Genomic DNA, 22,379 nt, shown 5'->3' on the forward strand with positions numbered 1-22,379 from the left:
AACAAAGACACTATGTCTTGTCATTTTGTCAGAACCAGGAGACAGCTTATGATGCCAGTGCTGATATGTCCCCTCTGACTTTTCTCAAGTATTATAAATCAATCTGCTACTTTGTGTCCTGCCCAAAACATAGAGCTAGCAGACAGTTACAGGGTATGAAACTGTGCTGATCTGTCTCATGGCATATTACTGTTCTTTCTTTTTTGCTTGTTTTAGGTTTTGTAGATCCTTAAGAGACGTGTTTTAGTCATGCAATTTCAGACACTTTCTTATTCCAGAGTTCTAGTGGTATCTTTTTGATGATTTGACCCAATTTGCTGTTTATTGGTGCTCTGCAATCAATAAACAGATCCAAAAGAAATGTTTCACTCTAAAACAATGTATTCTTAAGCAGCAGTCTTTATGAAAGAGTGTTAAGATGCTTGAGGACAGAATATTAAAATAAACAATATACTGTATCCATGTATATTTTTTTAACATTGTAATGCTGTTATCTTAGGAAATAACAGAGTAGTTCTACTGTAGCTATAAGGATGCTAAAAGCACAGCACACTCATTTGGTATCCATCACTATTTATTGAAATGTCTTTTATTATGTCATTATGTGTTGCTTTCAAAATGGGTGCCACCCTTTCTTGATCATATTATATAACAATGCACAAAACAATGAGATGCAGTGCAATAAAAGCATCAAGATTCCTTATTATACAACCTACAACTCTGGTAATACGCTGTGGGTATTGGGGAAATGTGGGGCTGTGGTCTTGCCGTGTGATGGGATGGTCATTGAGTCAGTATTGGCTAAGTCAGGCCTCTCTAGATACTGTATGGCTCTGGGTTTTTAATGTATGCAATAACTTGTGTGAAGGATTCAATATACCCTTCAAAGCAAGTGTCCTTTTTTATTAAGTTTCCAGTATAACACCATATTTAGCTGACAATATTTGAGCATGGAAGTGTAGATATAGAACAGATGCCTTTTAATATATAATCTGTGCAATTTGGTGGTATTACCTCTTGATTTCGTAAATGCAGTGCTTTCAGTTTCTAAAGATCTATTGCTTCAATGGCTCAGAAGAATAGAATGGATAAAAATATGTACTCTCAGGGAAATTAAATGGATACCATATCACAGGGTTTGCCTTTTAGCAACTGTACCTTGTCTTCTAGTTCTTTGATTCCATTTACATTATAGAAAATGTATGTCTCAACTCCATTTCTTGACTATAATAGAATAGGCCCTGGTTGTATTAACTGTATATGATTGTAGTATTTCTTGTGGAATACATCTTTTTAATGGCTGTTTAAGGGTTTGATCAACTCAATGGAACCTGAAAGAATAGAATGGATGAAGGACCTGGGGTTTTTGACAATGTATAGCACTTCCACTTACTGTATGTCAACCAGACTCTAATACTCAATTTCAGATTTTAAAAACATGACGTATCTCACTAGAGAAAAGGAAAACTGAAAGAAAGAAGTAAACCTTCAAGAATCTTCAATAAACCTGACATTTCCTAAATGCCCCTGAATTTTAATTTCTTTTTTGTTTAGCGCCCTGTGGTGTACAGTATGTCATTTTCTTGTTGCAAGCTCGTCATATTCATTTTCTCATAAGTAGTCTTAATGAAATCCGATTCTTAAATGGAGCAAAGAACCCACACTTTCTGATAACTGTATGTTATTTAAAGATGACTTGTGCTGATGCATCCCGGCGCTCACTTTTATGATGTCATCTTAAAAAAAAGTTATCTTGAAATTGTGTCGAATTTGTTTAATTGCTGGAACTATAAGGGAGAGGGAAGGAGGCGATTTTGTTTCTTTCTCTGCCTTGCAGCTGAATGACCTTGTTTATTACTGGTGATAAGCCCAAGAGCTAGTGTTTAAATGTCCTTTTCATTCTTAGCATAACTCTGTGCCTATCGCACATTATCTCTTAATTCCCCTTAAATCTAACTCCTTGTTATTTATTGTGAACTGTTTTTATTGATCCTCTTTCATTATCAGGGAAATGTTTCATATGTCATCCATCCATCCACCCATCTATTCTTCAGCTGCTTCTTCCAGTTCTGGGTCTCAGGTGAGCCAGAGCCTCTTCCGGCAAGGCAGGGTACACCCTGGACAGGCACCCACACACTACACCAGAACCGTTATAATCCGATTTACCTACGAGTAGTATGTTTTTGGACTGTAGAGGGAAACCACACCACCTGGAGGAAACCCACGTGAGCACAGGCAGAACATACAAGCTCCACACAGACAGCACCCCAAGCCCCACCTTGAACCCAGGACTCCTGTTCTGTAAGGCAGCAATGCTAACCTGTGCCGCGGTGCCACCCTACACCAGTTATTACGGATAAAAATTATATGGAGCTGCTCCCTGTGTAGCAAATGTTAAATGTACTCTGCGTTTGGAAGGATCTTTCCAGCTAAGCCTGAATCACTGTTGGGTGAACCATTGAGGTTCCTTCTGAGCATTTCTCAGCAGTGTACTGGCAAGGTGCATAACATTTTCATTTTTCTCTCATGTTGGCTGTCACATAAGTGGTAATTTTCCCACTATAGTAAGTGTGGGGCTGTGTGTTCATATTCTCTTGGAGCTGAGACCTAATTGATGTCATAACTGGGAAGGCAATATAGTTCCTGCAGGTGATTGTAGCCAGTGCCTGTTATCTGGCAGTAAACTCTCACCTTTGTGAAGATGGCTTTGTCTTTTTGAATGGACAGTCTCTGCAAGGCTTTATTGTAGGGGGGTTCTACATTTCTGATGCCCAGCTTAAGCAGTTACCGTCAAAAGGTTTTCAAAAAGCAGCTTAATGAAGTGTTTTGGCTGCTTTTGAAAAGACTCCTGCTTTTGAAGCATTTGAAAATCACCTGCGTTTCTTCTAAAAGCTGAGACTGTTGTTGCTTAAACTAAAACACCAAGATGGATCTCCCAGGAAGCATGCATCAGTACTTTCATTGCATTTAACTGACTTCAAACCTTTAATTCACATTTGTCTTTGTTTAATTATCTTTGTAGTTTTCATTTTTACCTTTTGTAGCAAGGAATTAAACATTGTAATGTAAATCAATTTAATTGCTGGATCATGAATACCCTATACATATGGATAGAATATATATTAGTTTAACATATTTTATAGCTTGCTATGCCCTTTAGATATTGATGCATTTGCCAGGATAGGAAGACTTATTGACTTATTAATATAAAGACCATGAACCCCCCCACAAAGTTGTGATCAAGATCCACAGAGCTTTAAATACTGTACTGGCACTCCTTGCCATGCTTGCAGTCAGATAGATGTGCTACAGTGCAGTTTCTCCACTGGCTGTCACGCCAAAGCCATCTTATCAAGATTGTCTGCTGAGCTACAGTACATCTAGTTGCATTTTTCAGGATATGTGGATTTGTATGTGAACAACTGTTTTAGGAAACTTAATTTTCCAGTACTTAACAAACCAATTAGAAGCAAATACTGAACGTATTCCAAAAAAACACTCCTGACTTGCCCCCCACCCAGCTGTGGTGCCTCTTTCTGGGCTTCCTGAGTGGGCAAAGGTGACAGAAGTGATGGAACAGAGACCTGAGTGCCCCACGCCTCCACTCCCCCTTCCCTTGACATGTCCTGGTGCCACGAATCTCCACATAATGTCTGGAAAAGGACAGGGTCCAATGAGGTCAAGGAAAGGACCATTGTGAACCAGCTAATCAGATCCACTTCTACTGGTGTCTTGAATACAATGAACAGCTTTTTGGATTTTAGATGGTGAATTAGAGAGTAATGTCATTATAACTTTCCTTTGTTATTTTAAAGTATGTCATGGTTACTTACCATTCCATTCACCGTAAGTTATCTAAAAGTTTTTCGATTGGAAGGACATGTAGTGGGTTAGAAAATTAAGCCTTTTCATAATGACTCCTATATTTACGTAATGGCTGTGCAGCGCAGCTGAGAGGTTTGAAAGAAGAACTGTAAATAAATCAGGATAATACTTTGAAGCATCGTTCTACGTAAGACTAAAGGCTGCATAGAGAACAAGAAGAATGGTGTGAGTATTTGTGTCTGAGTGCACACTGTGATGGACTGGTGTCCTGTCCAGGATTTACCTTTCCTTTCACCTGTTGCTTGCCAGGATCGGCTCCGGCTCGCCCGCAACCCTGCATTGGATGAAGCACTTAGAAAATGGATGGATAGTGTATAAAGTAGACGGATGTTGATATGATACACGTGGAATATATTTACTATACTGTACATAGAGGAGAAATATGATCACAACTGCAGGAGAAATATGCTCAAATGCTGTATTCACAACACCCTGATTTACAAATCCAGTACTCTAGTGGAGTGCAATTAGAAAACCTTTAAGGGAATTAGGGTAGTTTGAGAAAAGTAGACAAGCTTTTCAAATTAGCACATTAATTATAAAAAAATATCAGACTATTTCATTTAACAAGAAGATTAGGAAAACGAATTGTAAACGATAAAACACTTAACAGTCCAGAATCTAAATAAATGAGCAATAAAGAGTAAATATATAATAGATCATCATATTTCATTTTCAGAAGGCAGAAGAAGAATGCTTGCTGATTTTTATTTAATTTCCTAGTTTAAATTAGCTTTTGATTTAATAAATGATGAGCAGGAGAAGGAAGATATGATAATGCAAAATTAGGAATAAAGGAAGCGATTTCTTTGGTAACAAAGTTATTATTCATTCTGTGTGCCTGCTGGATCTTTATCAAAGGTGATTAATACTGTTCTAGAAAGAAGCCAGCACTTCTGAAATCTACAAAGTCAAAGCAGAGTTGACTAATGAAGACTTCAGTTCCGTGCCTTTTCCGGGGATATGTCCTTTCACCAATACATAAATTAAAGATGCATGAAAAATCAAGGAAAGGAACCAACATTTCTGAACTCTTCTTTCTGCCGCAAGTTGTTTCAGGTCACCTTCATATATACAGTTGAACAAGGTCTCATCTGTAAAAGCTTTGATTTTCATTCTGTAGACAATCCTATTAGAGAACAAAGAGCACTCAGTAGTTCCATGCAAACTTTTCAAAAAGACCATGAGAAATATTAAGATTAAAACATCTTAAACATTTAAATAAGATCAATTAAAAAGATGATGCGGTAATGTTCAATTACATACTGTAACGTCGAGAATGTTTGTGAAAACAATCAGAATAGCAATAAAACCACCAGGACCAGTGTTCTATACGTTCAACTGATCACTTAATTGATCTGTTGCTTAAACAAGAGTTCCTAATCTTTAAATAACAGGTGATTTAGAGTGACCTATTAGTGTAACAGATTTGTACCTCTCCAAGACCAAGGTTTAAAATATCTGGTTTAGAGAAATGACTTCTGTTCATGGTCCAGAATTTGTTTGCAGAATGCTGCTGTATCCCTTTCGTTCAGTCATGCTTGTTATTATCGATCAAGATACAAAGTTATCTGATTATATACAGTAACATTTTTATTTTTTTAGCACAAAAAGTGTTAAATTGAGTTAGGAGGTAGACTACAAATACTAAAGTCTTCCGAATAATTATAGTGTACATACAGTACCTGCGGAACACAAATGCTTTTTAATGTGGAATTAAAATGAATACTTTCAGCACTGTGACAACTTTATGCACACTGCTATTGTCTAGTACGCTGCTTAAACATAATGCCTTCTGGGATTCAACAATCCATTCTGAAATTTTATCAGTGTCTGTATTATCCCAGCACATGACTGTCCACACGATATTCATCATATTGAACTATTGTGTTTGACTGAACATAGAACATTCATTGACCAACACAAACTAATAACAGCATGTACACAAAGATGGTCCTTGCAGGCTTGTTCATACAGTACTTGTCTTTGATTTTACAGCAATACGAGGTGTTATAAATTATAAAATATAAGAAGCTTAAGTTAAATCATCATCATTATGTACAGTATACACTGCTGTGTAAAACATTTTAGATATAATCCAGAATTATGATACAGTATGCACTCAATGTGCTCAAAGCCTACATGATTCTGCTGTAATAACAGATTTATTGATGAAGCATATTATACAGGCAAGCTATTCATAAGCAGCCAGTAAGCGTGGTATCTTATCCATCAGATTTACCAAGCAATGTTACCACTCTTTTAGGTGATACCTGCCACCTAATCCCTGTTAAATTAAGTTAAATCTGCTTTTTATGTTACAAATTGCAGGTCTATCAAGATCAACAGTTATTTTAAATGAAATGAGTAAGATTTTCAGAAGATCACCACAGAAATGTGTTTCTGCATTTAGAAGAAAACGCACCGACTTAAAATAACAGAACAACGCAGGGTGTTCAAGCAAAAATGATTTTATGCTGAACTTGATTGAAAACTTTGTTCCGTAGTGGATGGTAGTCAGGAAGCTGTGAATGAGACTTTGGCAGTACTGTATGTCATTTTGAAAAATGAGGATTATTTTATGCACCTTCTATATCTAATCTAATCCTTTCTCCTACCTGTACGATAATGGTTTCTCTGCTTATGGTGAGCTTTTGCAAATGCCTTGGACACAGCCAATCAGACAGAGTAAGAAATTGCTTCACCCGTAAGGGGAACTCTAGAGAGGCTGGAGTGGAAGTTTGCTTGGATGCTGCAGTTAAAACCCCTTCTCTTGCGGATTTTACCATACTGTAGGGTCTTTAATGACAAAGTAGTCGGGATCTTGGTCTGACGTCTCAGCTGGATTTTGGGAGCTCCTCCAGCACAGTGCCTATGGTAACTACAGTATAGTGAAGTACTGAATGGGTTTGGAAATTGTGGTCCACCATTTATTTCAAGGTGGCATGTTCTGTTGTCTTTTTCTCTCCCCTGCCCCCTGCTTCTAATGTTTTTAACGATGTACAGTATGAGACCAATTAAGTAGTTTTTCATGTTGCTCTGCTTGATCAATCTTATAATCTACCTGTAATTTTGCTTTTATTTTGAGATGTTCTTTTGTTTTATACAAAATATAATTACTGTCTTCATCTGTATGACTGTAATTGAGGTTTTGATGAACTTGTCCATCTACTGTACTGAAATTTAATTGTATTTTTTAGATTTGACCCTCTCCATGATACTGTAGAAAAGAGGCTGAAACCTGTTATAATAATGCATTGCCCCCTCCCCTGCCCTTTACCTCAGCCCCTTTCAGACTGCTGACCATAAGGTTTAGAGCAGCCTGCAAAACACAACTGGATTAGTTTCAGTGCTGCTGTTAAGTGGAGCATCCTCTGAAGCTAGCTTATCGTGACACACTCTAGTAAGCACAGGGCTTGCTCAAGACAGCAATCAAGTGAAGAAGGAAGGCAATTCCTCCTTATTCTGCCCACAGGGTATTACATTTTAATTGAGCTTACTGCCTGGGTGTTCTAAGAGTGTTTCTCTTGAAGGAGACCATGCAACACAGGCATATGTATCCACTACATTGGTGGTGTGGATTATACAGCTTATGGTTTTTGTATATTTGTGTACTGCATATAGTTAAGGTTGTGGACGTGATGTGGCTGTGTCTGAAAGTTAGCACAGGCACTGTACATGAGTCCAGTACTGCTGCATAGGTCCTGCAGGACACAGGGAATCTTATCCCAGGCATGAAATGCTACCATACCCCACGTTAGAGGAAAGGTAATAAAATAAATTACTTAATATATTGAAGTATCAGGATTTTGCTTCCTGGAATTCAGATGTGTGCCTGCTTTGATGTTATTAAGTAAAGCTGCATGTCAGAACTCATGAATACAATAAAACAAGGCTAATCAGCAGACCTAGCTCTAATAGATTTGCATGAGTGATTTAGTGCTTCAGACACAACTGGGTATTTTGAGGTACATGTGGTATATATGGAGACATTTCTGCACATAAAATAATTGGCATATGGCAATCTAATCTTAAGAAGTTTTGTGTTAACTTGTTGAAGCGTTTGAATTGTTAAGAATCAAATGTTGTGGTGGTGTATTCGCTTTTAAGACGGGCCTTGGCTTGAATTAGATTTCTCTGGGGCTGATTAAACCTGAGATGTATAAGAAATAGTCTCCCATACAGTACCTTATCAAAGCTGCCCTGTCTCAAAACCTAGGAGCACTATATAACAAATTGAACTTGGAATTTTAGGATTAGGTACAGCTGAACAGATGACAAACTTCTCAAAATGTCAAAAAACATAATTTGTGTCAGCAGCATAGGATTGTAAGTGAACATTAGATTGATACACTGTACAGTGCATCCAATATCGTATGAAATAAGTGGAAACTACAATAGCTGGAAATTGCTGATGATATAAGCTTCTCGCTTAATCTGTCACCTTTCTGGTAACTACCGGGGGGCTAAGAGATCAATCAGGTAGCATTACCACAGTGCTGTAAAATCAAGGAAGTCATAATTATAGGAAATAAGAACTGAGCTATTGTTATCAAGCTTCAGATTACTGAAGTCAGGTATAATTTTCATTGTATCAATTCTCAATAACATGAAAAAATAATAAGGCTCTGTATCTTTAACTCGGGAAGGAGAAGTTAATGCGAGTGCCGTCATGAAAGATAGTGTGAGATAATTGTTCACCCTAGGCTATAAAATGCAATATAATTAAAATAATCCTCAGGTCCTCAGACAGGTAAAAGTACAAAAAAAGAAACTTTCAATTTTAATTTAAAGGAGATAAATGTTCCTAACATAATCTGGGAAATTAATGGTCATTAACTTTTATCACTGCCTATCTTCTCATAATAAATGTAGTGTGGTTGCTGAGTCAGACACCAGAGATAAAGCAGAGGAAACATAGTCAAGCAAAGAAAATCCTATAATTCTTTTGAGTTTGATGTTTTGATGGACAACTGCGTAACTGCATGGACATTACTGTTTTGGTGACATTTTTAATTAGTAGCACTCTGAATCATGGCAGTTACTATTATTATCATTGCTTTAGAAAAATTAAAAGTGCAAAAACAAGACCAGTTTATTATTTATAGGAACTTGCTCTTCCAGTGTACCTGATTGTTTACCTCATTGTTTTGTGAAATGCATAAACCAGTTGCCTGCATGCTAATGGTAAACAGAACAGTTTCCTGGTGTTCTCAATAAATTCCACTTTATGCTCACATTATCTGAGCTCCAAGAACCATTCCCCCCTTAGTTCAACTTGTGAAGTAATTTCTTATTTCCATTTCATCTGATGTGTATGCAGTGGTGCTAATGGTGCATAATTGCGGTCTCACACAACCCAGGTGGGTGCAACACCTCAGTTAAAATTAAGAGCAGTTTTCACCTCATCACCCAGAGCTTGTTCACTCTTGGACTGCGATGTGTGGTCAGAGCTCAGTGGCAAGCCCAGGCTGCAGCTGATTTCCCTGCACAGGACCTTGGAGACCAGAGGGCCTTTGGCTACGGCTTGCTCTGTAACAGTGAAGACCCTGGTGGCCCTCATGTTTTAAGCTGACTTCCTTCTGATCTGTCTCCTGTCCACAGATGCAAGTAGAGACAACCGACTTGAGTGGGAAGATTGTGGAAGGCCCAGTGGCCCTGGACGTGTTTGTTATTGACCAGAACGACAACAGGCCCATTTTCAAGGAGGGCCCATATGTCGGTCAGGTGCTGGAGGGCTCCCCTACAGGTAAGAGGCCTTTCGTATGAGAAAAGGGTGGAAGGGACAGGATGACAGCATGGACAGGTGGCAATGGCACGAGGTTTGATTGATATAATGTGTGGTTTGCCGTCTAGCATCCCAGAGTCTTTGCAAATTAAGTCCAAACTTAGGTATTATACAGTACTCTAAAGTTTGGTCAGGTGTTCAGTGGGAGGCTATATCACCACACAGAGGTTACCATCCATAGATGCATGTTCCGTGGGTGCTGTGTGAGCCCATGCATCACTAATATGTTTAATCTAAATAATGCCCCTCACTCCCACACTGAGTAGTCAACTTATCTGATTCAGTTGATTCATTGTTTACTGGTTTATCAGCGAGTCGAAAGTAGCCAGCATTTTAATGATTAGCTCAAAATGGCTGCTGCCAAGAACACACCCTTATACTTTCTACTTATATATCAAGGATAAATGTGCCATTTGGAAAAAGACCTGTCAGAAAAAATCATCAAAACCCATCACCTGCAAGTGACTTGATTTCTGATTGTATCAGAAAGTGATATAACAGGTATAATGCTAGTGAGGAAACCTACATAAGTACTGGTGCAAAACGTAAACTGCTAAAATGCCCGCCCTAAGAGGATGTCAGCGGTCACATGCCTCATCTTTAACGATGAGAAGGGAGTAGCTTTTGTGCAAAGATTAAAATGCTAATGGCAGAGGCTTAACACAGTTTTCTACAAAGGCAGATCAGATTTTATCATGTGATAGGTTTTGAAAGCATATTCAGATTCACAGAGATTCTGTTTCACTGAATATTGAAGAGGCTGTACATAATTTGGGGAGCCTGAGCTTTCCCAGGGCGTTTCCAAATTTTGCTTATGACATCAAGGTCACAAGATTTGGTTGCCATCTTGGATTTGGCAATAAACACTTGAACAAGTTCTTCGAAACTGTAAGACCAGCCCAAACCCACTTTCTATAATAAAGTCTTGTTGGTAGAGTATTCCAAACTAATGAAACTTCCTATAGACCCAGAACTCATGTGGATCTACAGTGAACATGGAAATGAAAACGATTGGTCATGCAACCATATCAGGTGGTGTGCCACCAATGCAAGGGTACAGCTGTTCCTTGGTTTTCTTCTTTAACACGAATAACAGAACAGATCCAAAACTTGCTGCACAATGTTTCCTCATGTCCAAGATGCTGACTTCTTCAGGCCAGTAGACTGCCCTTTCATGTCAGGTATCCTTACAAGACTATTTCAAACAAATTGCTACAGTACATAAAAAAAACATAGCCACCATGAGACACTCAAATTCATGTATATTAAGTGCCTCATAGTTCTGCACATTGTAGCGCTTTTGTCGAGCAGTGATGGGGCACCCAGCAGACAAGCAGTGGGGCATGTGATGTCAGTACCGGGAGAGTATGCTGGGATAGATGGGAACTATCAGGGACATTGTTAACTCCTGGGACTTGGGTGAGAGGAGAGGGGTTTGTGTGCATGGTGTCGAGTGTATGCGTGTGGCTGTCCCATGATTCCTCATCCTGGTCTGTGATCTTGATTCCCACTCTGACCTTCCTGGCCTCTATCAGTAAGAACCCCCACCTTCACTGCCTACACAGCGTATCTTGCTCTTGTTGATTAGTGAGAATGATGCTGTTCTCTTTCATAAAAGAGCCTTTCTCCTCCTACTGTTCTGTGTGTTATTGTTCTGTTTGTTCTGATGTACTGTACATTGATAGTATAGTTCTGTAGGCTCCTAAATAATTGTGTGCTTGTAGAATGTGGGGAGATATAGTTCACTGCCAAAAAAAAAGTTAATTGGTCTAAGGATTTTGCATCCATATAAGACCTCTGGCCTGTTTTTTCTGGCCAAATGAAAAAAAAAATCATGAACCTCAATAACAAGTGCAGATGGCATTATGGTTACTGTGGAACACAAATAAGAACGCTTTTGTTCCTATGCACTTTGTTTTTGCTGTGTTTCTATGAAATGACCTTGCCTGTGACTGCTGAACTTTTATTTTGCATGTGACCTCTGTCATATGCAAGTCTTCTCAGAAGTCCTTACAGAGTGTGTAGAGGGTCATAGTTATGATGACATACTTTTAGGAACCATATGTGCTCTATTGAAAATTGTCCTTATTCTTTATCTTTGACTTATTAAAGTTGTAACAAAAACACTTGTATCTCCTTTCAAGATGCAGACAGGGTTATAATTATTATGCAACACGTAGAGAAATCCTTAGGTCTCCTATCAAAAATTCTCCTTGTTCATGACCTTTGACACCTCTCAAATTTTAAATGCAAAACTGTGTTATAACAGCAGGGGTTGGTCATTTAGGATGGCTACTTATTAAGTTGAATGAAAACCATTATGCTGTTAGATGAGTAGTTTATTGAAAAGTAAAATCAATAATATATATGCAATAGAGTCATTTAAAAGTTGTTCCATCATTTTCAGTCAGTATTTCTGATGTGCAAATGCAAAGAAAAGATAAAAGACATGCTGTGTCCTTGTTTTTGCTTCACAAATTAAATTGCAAGACCCTTTGTAAGACAGAACTCTACACTGTTGCAGTAAAGAAGAAGTCAGGTCACCAAGTGTTGATTCAATGACTTTCTGAGTGCACTTAGGAGCATTTAAAGAAGAGAGAGTCTGCACTCAACCACAGATTCTGATTTTTTTAGATTTCCAGAACCTGTTATTTAGGTACAAAGGGAGTGCAGTTTCAATCCTAATACTGTTTTTTTTCCTATTTCACATTTTTAAAGTGGGTATACCTGTATGTACATTAACACAGCATCTTCTATGTATACAAATAGTTCATTCCTCATAACTCATAAATTTGCTGCAAAACATTCATACAGTACACGTTTATTTTTGCACAAGTATTCTATAATTGAAAATGTTGTGTTGAATGGTGATCTCAATGAGCATGGTTTCAGAGTGAAACAGGTTAAGAGTCAGGAATACCCAATGAATTTTAGCTGTATCTGTTAAAATGCCAGTGTATGTAATGCCAAATACAACAGTTTGAAAAGCTTAACCCCTGTATTTCAATCTTTTGCTTGTAGCCAATTTAAGCAACATTTCCATTTAAGGCAACGCGGTGAATAGAGCCATGTAGTGTTTGTAAGAAAAAAGATGTGAAGACAACTTTGAAATATCCGTTTTCCTAAATTTCAGTTCTGTCCTAAAACACAACCATGCCATCAAACATCCTCCACAGTTTCTAGGAGTCCTACCCTAACCCTAGCTAAGGGTTTGGGTACTGTATATACGTTAGTAAGATGATCTCTACTTTACAGCCCATTTAGAAACCCTCCCCTAGATGATATCCAGATGTTGTTTTGTAGATACCATACATATAGAATAATAATGTTGAGGTTAGTTTAGGCAAAAACACATTATGTAGTCAAGCAAGAGATACTTTAATATTCTCCCTCATTACCCTCCAGTATGTCTGTTTTTAATTTTTCACATTAAATGTTTTCAGCTTGAGTAAACCCTTGAGTAATTTTTAAAGGTTTGTGATAATTTTTTAAAAATAACTTTTAAACAGATGATCAAAAAGCTTTGTCTTAAACCACAAAATCTTTAGATGGCTTACATTTATTTTCATTGCTATCACCATGTCTGTATTTTGTGATCTATTTATCAAAAATAATATATGGACACGCTTTTAGAAATCATTTCCAGCTTGAAGGACTGCTTATCAATCTTCCATGCTCTTATTTGGCACACCGCTATTCAAAAAATATTATGACTGCAATTTTGAAACACTTAAAAGTAGCCTTGGGTAAATGTGCCCATGAGTTAATACGGCATCTTTTAGTTGGGTGGCTCAAACGCCCAATTTTTTTTCTCAGCCCTACAGGAAGTGAGGCCTTTTATTGTCTGTAAAACTCTGTTTTTGTTTTGTTTTTGTTGCTTTCATGAACTGCAGCAATAAGAAAATCACCGAGACGTGTGATTGTCAGTAGTAAAACCCTTGGAGCCCTTATGCTGGCATTTTCCTTTTTTCATCCTTGAGCAACCTTACAGCTTCACAGTGATCTCGGTTTTCTCTGGCACTATTCATATAAAACTTTCTGTGGCTCCAGCCGTTGCTTGGCAACCTTAAACATCAGTAGGCATTTAAAGAAATAGAGCAGGATACCTCACTGACACCACAATCGCCGATGTGAATTATTTGTGCTTCTCTGTGAATCCCACGACAGATGCTTATATAATGACACTGCAACCTTAATGTGTCATCTGAAAATACTGTAAATAAATACAGCACATAGATACAGTAGGTGTTCCACTTATACAGTATACAGAATATGCACTGTGTATGGGGGTAGCGTTGAGTAGTGGTTAAAACCCTTTACTCTTAACTTCTGCCCAATCTAGGGGGTTAAGATACTCTTAATCAGCTGAATGCTGCAGGGAAGGGAGATAATGATGTCTAATTAGTCTCTAGACATCATTAAGAACTTTAAATTACATGTAAAAAGTATATTTATCATATATACAAGAGGAGGGCATGGTGGTGCAATAGTTAGCATTGCTGCCTCACAGCGCTGGGGGCTTGCGTTCAATTCTGGCCCTGGGGTGCTGTCTGTATAGAGTTTGTATGTTATCCCCTTGTTTGTGTGAGTTTCCTCTGGATCCCCAGTCTCCCCCCATAGTCCATAGTCCCATACTGTAGTTGCTTGCTGGGATAGGGTCTGACTCTGCCTGCCATCCAGAATTTCATGAAGCAGTTAGGAAATGAATAGACAAATATACGAAAATATAAGAAAATATAAGAAAAACAGGACACCAAAACTGTTGCACACAAATTGAGTAGAGGGATATCTATGATAAAATAAGAAAGCCAAAATTTCTACTTATGAGGCTATTAATTAAGTAATTTCATAATGTGACAAGGAAAGAACTGTAAACAGTATCTACTGCAGTGATGTTATGTTGACCTATATTTGCTTTTGATTGAGTTTAGTAAACTAGATTTATGAAGTCTGATATGTACTAAATTGAATTTGCCTGGGAGGCTTAATTAAATTATTGGAAATCTTCCTGGAAAGTAGTATGATCCAAGGAGTATCTGAATATCTTCACCACAGTAACCTGACAATACTTGAGTCCCCTGCTTTCTGTTCAGATTGCTTTATTCATTATCATTTAAAATTACTTATGTGTAAATATTATTTCTGTTTTTGTGCAAATAAGAATGTTTTTGCCTTGTGATTAATGAGGATGTGTGTACTTCACAGTTACATACTGTAGGAACTCACTAAAGTAAACATTTAAGCCTGCTGCCACCCTATATTATATAGTACCTGTTCCTCAATTTATGAACACCCAGTTTGTTCATTTTAATTTTAACAATTTGTGCATTTCCATACCTGTTTGTGGCAATTATGAAGAGGTTTTTGCTACAACAATGGCACACCTTTCATGACAGAACAGAAAACACCATCCTCATAGTGTAAGCTCCCACTAAGAATGCAAGTCTGCCTTCTTAGAACTTTTACACATTTTATTTATCGTCGAGTAGGTAGCTGTGCCTGCATGCACAGGCTGCAAAGAAACAGGTAAAGGTTCATTCCACGCTGTAAGGTAAAGAAAAGGTACACCTGAAGAAGGCTCCACAGCATCGTACACACCTTTACCTGATTTAGATCTCTAGCTGACTAATCTTATCTCCCAACCTACTGTACACTTGGTAGCAATCAGCAAATTGTGTGCCCCCATTTACAGAATCCTAGTCACAATCGGCTGTGACATAATGCAGGCTTAACCCATGATCTTAGAGCTCAGGTAAATACTTTTAGTGGCTGAGCCACTCAGAACTAAACCCCTAATTTCAAGAGTTTAATTGTTTTTTTTTTACCAGACAACTACAGTAGAGCTTGATGATGTTTAAAAGACACTTGAATCCCAATTGAAGTTGTCAACCAACTGATATCTGAAATGTTAGCCCTGTTTAGACTCTCTATATTTTCAGTCCTGGAAACTTAAGGCTGCATAAACCCATGTACTGTATGCGTGAATTTCTTCTGATACTATTAAAATTAATGTATTCTAGTCATAAAGATTTGGATATTGGTTTGTTTATGGTTTGTTAATGTATCCAGTCTATGAATAGTTTTTTTTCACAGTGATGTAACATCTTACACATATTTCCAAAAGATTGCATTCTAATCAAAATATTTTAGGGTCTTTTCTTGCATTTGCAGAATTTCTGTGTATGTTAAATTGCTTTCATAGTGTACTGTTGCATTTAGTCCTTCTTCTGACCTGAAAGGTGATAACAATAGAAACTAAGGATGCGAGCTTTGCAAGTGTTGAGTGTCTCTTTGGAGGTGATCAGGGGTAAATGGGAATCCAAGCTGCCTCTTGCTTATTGTCTTTCATACCCATGTAATCAGAAACAAAAGTAACAGTCTGGGTCTCATGCAATCATTAATCACTGCCTTGAACTCCTCATCAGCCAATTGGAGTAACACTAAAATCAGCATTTCAATTCTTCTCTGATGCTGGTAATCAGAGAGACAGGAACTCTTTCGTTATTGCATTCATATGTGATTAGAAAGATCCAGGTAGTCTGTGCATTCGTAGTGTTTAAGAATAGTGTATATATTTAACTGCAGCAAAATAGAAGACTTTTTGTCTTTCTGATGAATATAATTTACAGGATGATGATTTTGGATGATAGACACATTGCAGATGCTAATTGCAAGAAGACGTGGGGGGTTGATGCTCAATTTTCAAGGTTTCATTGGACAACCAATATTTTATGCAGAAGCAATTAATGGTGTAAATCCTATAGTAATTTATTTAACCAGAACTGGATTCAGAAATACATTTCTTGACTATGTACTATAATAGCAGCTACAGTATATGCATAATTGCTTGGTAAAAAAGCACACAAAAATAGCAAAATAAGGAGAGAATAAATTAACTTGGCTCCCAAACAGCAGATCTGTGTTCAGCATAATTGAGTGAATGTAATAACTGAACACATGAAATGACGCGCTCAAGCCTGCTGGCTACGCAGCTTCATCTGGAATGTATTCTGAGTGTGAAAAGAAACTTCTGACTGCAAATAATTCACAAAGTTATTATCAGGAAAATGACTTTTTTTGGGGGAAGCAGGTGCATGGGCATTTTATTAACCAGTCTTGACACAGGTACATCCATTGTGCTGATTAGCCCCTGTCAACAACAGTGGGGTCTATTGTAAAATGCAGAATGTGGCCACTAATAAAAGTAATCCTGCAGAGCATAACTGCCATCATGTAGGAATAACTCTGAGACCTCAATGCCACATGTCATTCGAGCTCATCCCACAGATATAAAACAGGGTTCAAGTTTGGCTTGTAGGTCGTCCATGGAATATGTGTCACATTCCCACCTTGCATTGCTACATGAGCAGCATTGAGACATGCTGTCCTACTGGGTTTGTGTCAGGTTTAGGAGGAAAGACAGTAACTGAGGTTTCAGGACATGATTCGTGTAGCCCAATGTAGGGTTCTGTAGTTATTAGACTATCACATTTGTTCTTCCCTATTGATTGGTCTATCCTACATAACAATTAGCTTATTGTTCCTCCTCTAGTCAGTCTAGATGAATCCTTTATTCATTACTGAAATGGATTTGGCTCCACAGCTGGCGAGTCTACTACTTTGTTGCTCCAACATACGAATGGCATGAAGCATTGTTCGTTTGATCAGCAGGGCATATTGGTTCTTGTGTTTTTCTCTCTTGATGTTCACCAGGCCTGACATTGAACAGGATGAAATGCATCACTGCCTGTGGCCAATGAGCTCCATCACTACTGAGACGATTTAGTGTTTATGCAACAGTCACTCAACTGTATTGCGGTCAATTAATCAGAATGACGTCGAAAACATTTAATCAATAGCCAAAGTCCATATGCTCTGTCTTTGCATAATCATACATGCATAGAATGATAATTTTCTCTTGATGCTCGGTATATGTCACAGCATATGGCAGATCAGCTGCTGCTAGACGTCATTCTGCATTTGGATACATAAGGATCATTTTTCAACCAGACAAAAACAGAATGGCTCTTTCTTTCTGGAGCTCTGCATGGTTGTACAGTAGCTGCCTGTGCTTTTGCTGTGCTATCTTGTTTTGACGTAAACTGAACCCACTCTCTGTTTTTGTTTTGTATGGTATTTTTTGTCTCCACAAAGTTCAAAAGATTTAGACCACTTACTGTGAGTTCAAATGCAATAGAACTATGTTTTATTTTATTCCCACTGCTAATGACCTCCTTTATTTGGACAACTGATTGTATATGTATGTATATTTTTCTTTTTCATCATACATATCCAGTATGTCTCTTATTTGTTGATGAGTTTATGTTGTATTAAATGTATTGTGTGTTACATCTTTCACTTGTGTGCAAAGCAAATTTCCCATCTGGGACAATAAAAGGAAGTATGTACAATAAGTAAGGAAAGACTTGCAGGGATCTTTGTGATTCAGGCAGTACAAAACCCCCTCTTGCACTGATTGTTAACACCCCAGCACTTTGAAATTATTGGGATTCTGGCATCACTGGACACACTGATCAGAGGTGGCTGAAATGTTGAGATAATGAAGTTCCATAAACTTTTTGTGCATGCTATACCTGTACATATCACATTTTGATATTTTAGTTTTGGCCTTGCCTCTGCCTGGCACCCTCTCTGCCCACTCTTCCCCTCTCCCTCTCTTTGTGCAGTCTTTGGCTTGCCTCCTGCTCCCCGCCTTTATCAGAATTCCGTACCAGCCATCTCTGTGCCTTTATCGGATTGCCCTGGTGCAGAGTCCGGTCAGGGGGAGGCAGGCGCGTGGCTTTCCATCTGCTTTTACAGGCAGGGTGTGATGAGCCCTGCTACTTTATTGGCAACTGCTGGTCGCAGTGATGTCAGGCCAGAGTGGGGGGAAGCAAGTAAAACAGCAGAAGTTAGCATGGATGGTAATGGGTCATTGAGTCGCCTGTCAGTTGCAGCTTTTGCTTCGAAGCATGCTGCAGCTGCAAGCAAACAAGCCAGAAAAGCTAAAAGTGAAGAACAGCCTCTCCAGTCACCCAGAATGAAGTTGTAGAAGAGAAGTTTAGTTGTTGAATTAATACAGTCCCCTTTTATGGGAAAAGGGAGTACTGTATACATCACTTCTGTTTGGTTTTTCTGTTGTTTTTCTTTCAAATGTAAGGTTTTGTATGTCATTTCATGCATTCCTTGTTTTTCCCTTTGTCTGTGAGTCACAGATTAAAGCAATTGTCAGCCCAAAGTTACTTTAACTTCTCCAAGCAGATAGGATCAGAATGCCAACTTGCAAATACTGTATGTAGAAAATTCAGAAAGAAAAGTGTGGCTTGAAACGTGTAATGAGTCATAGGTCTTTACAACACTTTGTTAATATTTTAATCAGTCAAAAATTAGGAACCTTCATTCATAATTGTGTGCTATTGTATGCAGACTTAATTGTTTTTGTAGATTCTTCAAATGCTTCTAACTGGAACTGATTGTTGATGAGTCGCAATGCATATAATATCTCAGTTTAACAAAGCCTTTTTCAAGTTATTTGTGATTGTATCTGTGCTAATTATGACTTAAATATTCAGCATTTCTTCTGGTTCAGTGAAAGTCTCTACCATCGTGTCCATTTGCCCATAGGGAAGCTCGTTTTATAAAATCAATAGAATTGTTTACCTCGAGAGACAAAGCAAGCAGATAATGTAGAAACTGAAGTACAGTATGTGGTATTATGAAATGCCATATTTATACTAATGAAGGAGGATTGAGGTCACACTCGGGAAAGTTGAAATTAGAGGGGCACAGACTCAGAAAATTACTGCTTTTTAAATCTAATGTTACCCAGTGCTAAATAAGTTGATTATTTTATTTTGAGTACATGACAATATTTTTTGGCATTGTTCATGATTGTCGTCGACACGCTGGAGTAAATTTACTGTTACGTAAGCACTAAATCGCCTCATTAGTGAGAGGGTTGATTGGGTTTAGGTAATGAGGTGATTTTCTCTATTGAATGTCACATCTTGAGAAAATAAAGAAAGAAAATACACCGTAAGTAACTACAGTAGTCCCGCTTAAGAACAGAGCCTCTGTGCCATTTGTATTTTGAAGATTAGACCAAGTCAGCACACTGTAGCTCACAGACTGGGATGTTTATATCCAGTCATTTCTTACCTAGCAAGATGTTACAGCTACTGTAAACACAGTCCATCAGTACTTGGAGGCCACGAGTCACACCACCTTGACAAAATCAATGCAAGTGTGATGATCTGGCTAGGAGGGCTGCTACTGTACCTAACTTCTCTTTAGTGACGCCAGTCTGATCACACAGTCTACAGTAATTCCAGACTTGCCACCCTTCCTGAGGTCCAATGTTGAAGCAATACCATTCCTGCAGGACAATACACATCCTCATGCTGCTTGTGTCAGAGAGATAAGAATGTGACAGTTATGCTGGTCCCCTGTGTATACTGTATCTGTGGGATGGGATGAGATGAAGTGTGGCATCCAGGGCTCCAACACCAGTGAAATCGGCTTCATTACAGGAATGGGACAGAATCCCACAAGACTGCCTCTGTAACCTGGTGCAAAGCATCCATTTTAAATGTACAGCTTGTAAACTGAAGCTTACATCAGTGGCCAGACACAATACTAGCTTGGGATTTTCAAGATAATGACGAGTTTTAATGAGGATAATGAATTAACCTACCATACGTCATGTCTGTTCATTAAAATGTCAGCATACCTGACATTTCCAAAAGAGTTTCCTGATAATTTTCTCTTTTTGTTGTAGTTCTAAGTGGTTCCTTTCGATGCTCAATAAATACATCCTCAAACGTTTATTAAAACTAATGTTTTTCCTATACTTCAGGTTTTCATTTTATTTCATTTCCCTATATTTGCCTTGACTCTGACAGCTTACCCAGGATTTAGAGACACATTTTACATAAACTAAAATTATAAAGCCTGCCCAAAAAATCACAAACATTGTGGGTAGCACATGTTTAGGATTTCACCCTGCTTGTCACATCAGATTTCAGTTTTGGACCTTTGGCGAAGTACATGATAATTCAGCTTCAACGTGAACTAGAAAAATAATAGTTTACAGTAATATAATAAATAACAAAGTGAATAGTTTTGTTGAATTTGTGCACGCATTCTCTAGGGCGTTGTTAATTTTGTTTGTCCTACTCTAGAGGTGTTACTGCCCTCAGCTGTTATTTATTATCATTTTTACTGACCAGAAGGACCCATGGGAATGATGTTCATGCTTCTGCAGTTTATAGGAGGCAGAAAGCAATCATTCAGCTTCACACAAGTCATTAATGGTACACACAGATGCTAGAGACTGGCTATCAAGGTATCCTATAAAACCCTAAATCCCTAAATCTGAATTGTGCTCTATTATTCTCCATAATTCAGAAGATGTCCTGTATTTTCCCTGAAACTGTCACTGCTGATGTACTTTATTTTTCATGTGTTTAACTATATCAGCCTCTGTAGATCCACAGTTTGGTATATCAGCTTACAGCCTGTTTTCCCCGAATTCGCTCTGTTGAACATAAATAACCAAAGGTGCAAGGTCATGTTTAAAAAGGTCTCAAAATCGATACCAAATTGCTAAGGAAAACCCTGGCTTGGCCCCCAGTTTTACAGTTACAGATTGATCTTAAAAAGCGTTTAGACTTTGATTGATACTAATGCTGCAAAGTAATTTGTTGCGCAATGGTGACTTGTCTCTTCTGTTACACTTTCAAGGAAGAGCTAGCATAGATTTAGAAATCACTTGGAGATTTCCATGGTTTGACTCACTGCTCCAGTCCTGTGTAGGGAAAAGACCACTCCCAACAACAGCCCTAAACCTAACTGTGATTAAGAAGGCAGGAGGCATAAAAGTCACAAAAGGTAGAGTGGAATTTTGTATTGGATTTTGTCTATGTTACAAAAGAATTTTGGACAACAGTTAATAATAAGATTATTCTTCTTTTATAGAATATAGTTTTCCCATACCCTTTGGAGAGCAAAGAGGCTTAAAAAAGATACAAAAGATGTTCAAAAGTAACTCAAAGAACTACTTAAAAAGAATGTTTTATCCTTAGCCAGCTGTGATGAGGAGTCTTTCAACAGAGGCTCACCTTTGGCTGAGCTCCACTTTGGTGAGCTGGGCTTGAGTAGGTCAGGATATCATCAGCTTGATGTCTATCAATCAACAGTCACCCTTGTGAACCTGCCACACGGCTGTGAGTTTGCAGTGCTTTGGCTGCCTTGCTCCTCTACTCCATGCTACCTCAGCATCAGTGACTGTGAACTGTATTAGATTGAAAATGTCTTCATCCAGCACACCAGTGCTTCTTAAAGGGAACTGTGTGAAGTTACCATTGCTCATTTGCTTTTGTGAGGTTTGTAGCAGTGAGCCAAGATAACAATTGGCAGTTCCCATTTGGGAGACTATATATATGAAGAAAATGGTGGTTTTGTATATTAAACAGCATTGCAATCTTTTGATAAGCAAGCCAAGAAGAACAATGGGGGTATATGGTACATATTGCATTCTTTTTCATCTAATCAGACATGGATTTAACAGAGTATGCCTGTAAGTTATATTGAAGTCCCGGGATGCCTGGCTGAAAGAAAACTGGACAATTGAGGAAAAACCAAAGCAGATGGCAACTCCAGTCACCATTACAGTTGCCACCTGCTGCTTAATATCTTAGGGATCTGC

The 22,379-nt window shown here is 38.2% G+C and overlaps 1 protein-coding gene across 1 annotated transcript in view; it reads left to right on the plus strand.

The window, feature by feature from the left end:
* Positions 1–22,379, plus strand: part of cdh13 (cadherin 13, H-cadherin (heart)) — a 413,334-nt gene that overhangs the window by 194,466 nt on the left and 196,489 nt on the right. Inside the window, exon 6 of the mRNA XM_088939282.1 lies at positions 9,490–9,634. Coding sequence (XP_088795408.1) covers positions 9,490–9,634 — 145 coding nt within the window. The remainder of the gene's footprint in view (positions 1–9,489; positions 9,635–22,379) is intronic.

This window comes from Atractosteus spatula, chromosome 21, assembly GCF_055471065.1.
Source record: "Atractosteus spatula isolate fAtrSpa1 chromosome 21, fAtrSpa1.hap1, whole genome shotgun sequence".
NCBI lineage: Eukaryota > Metazoa > Chordata > Actinopteri > Semionotiformes > Lepisosteidae > Atractosteus > Atractosteus spatula.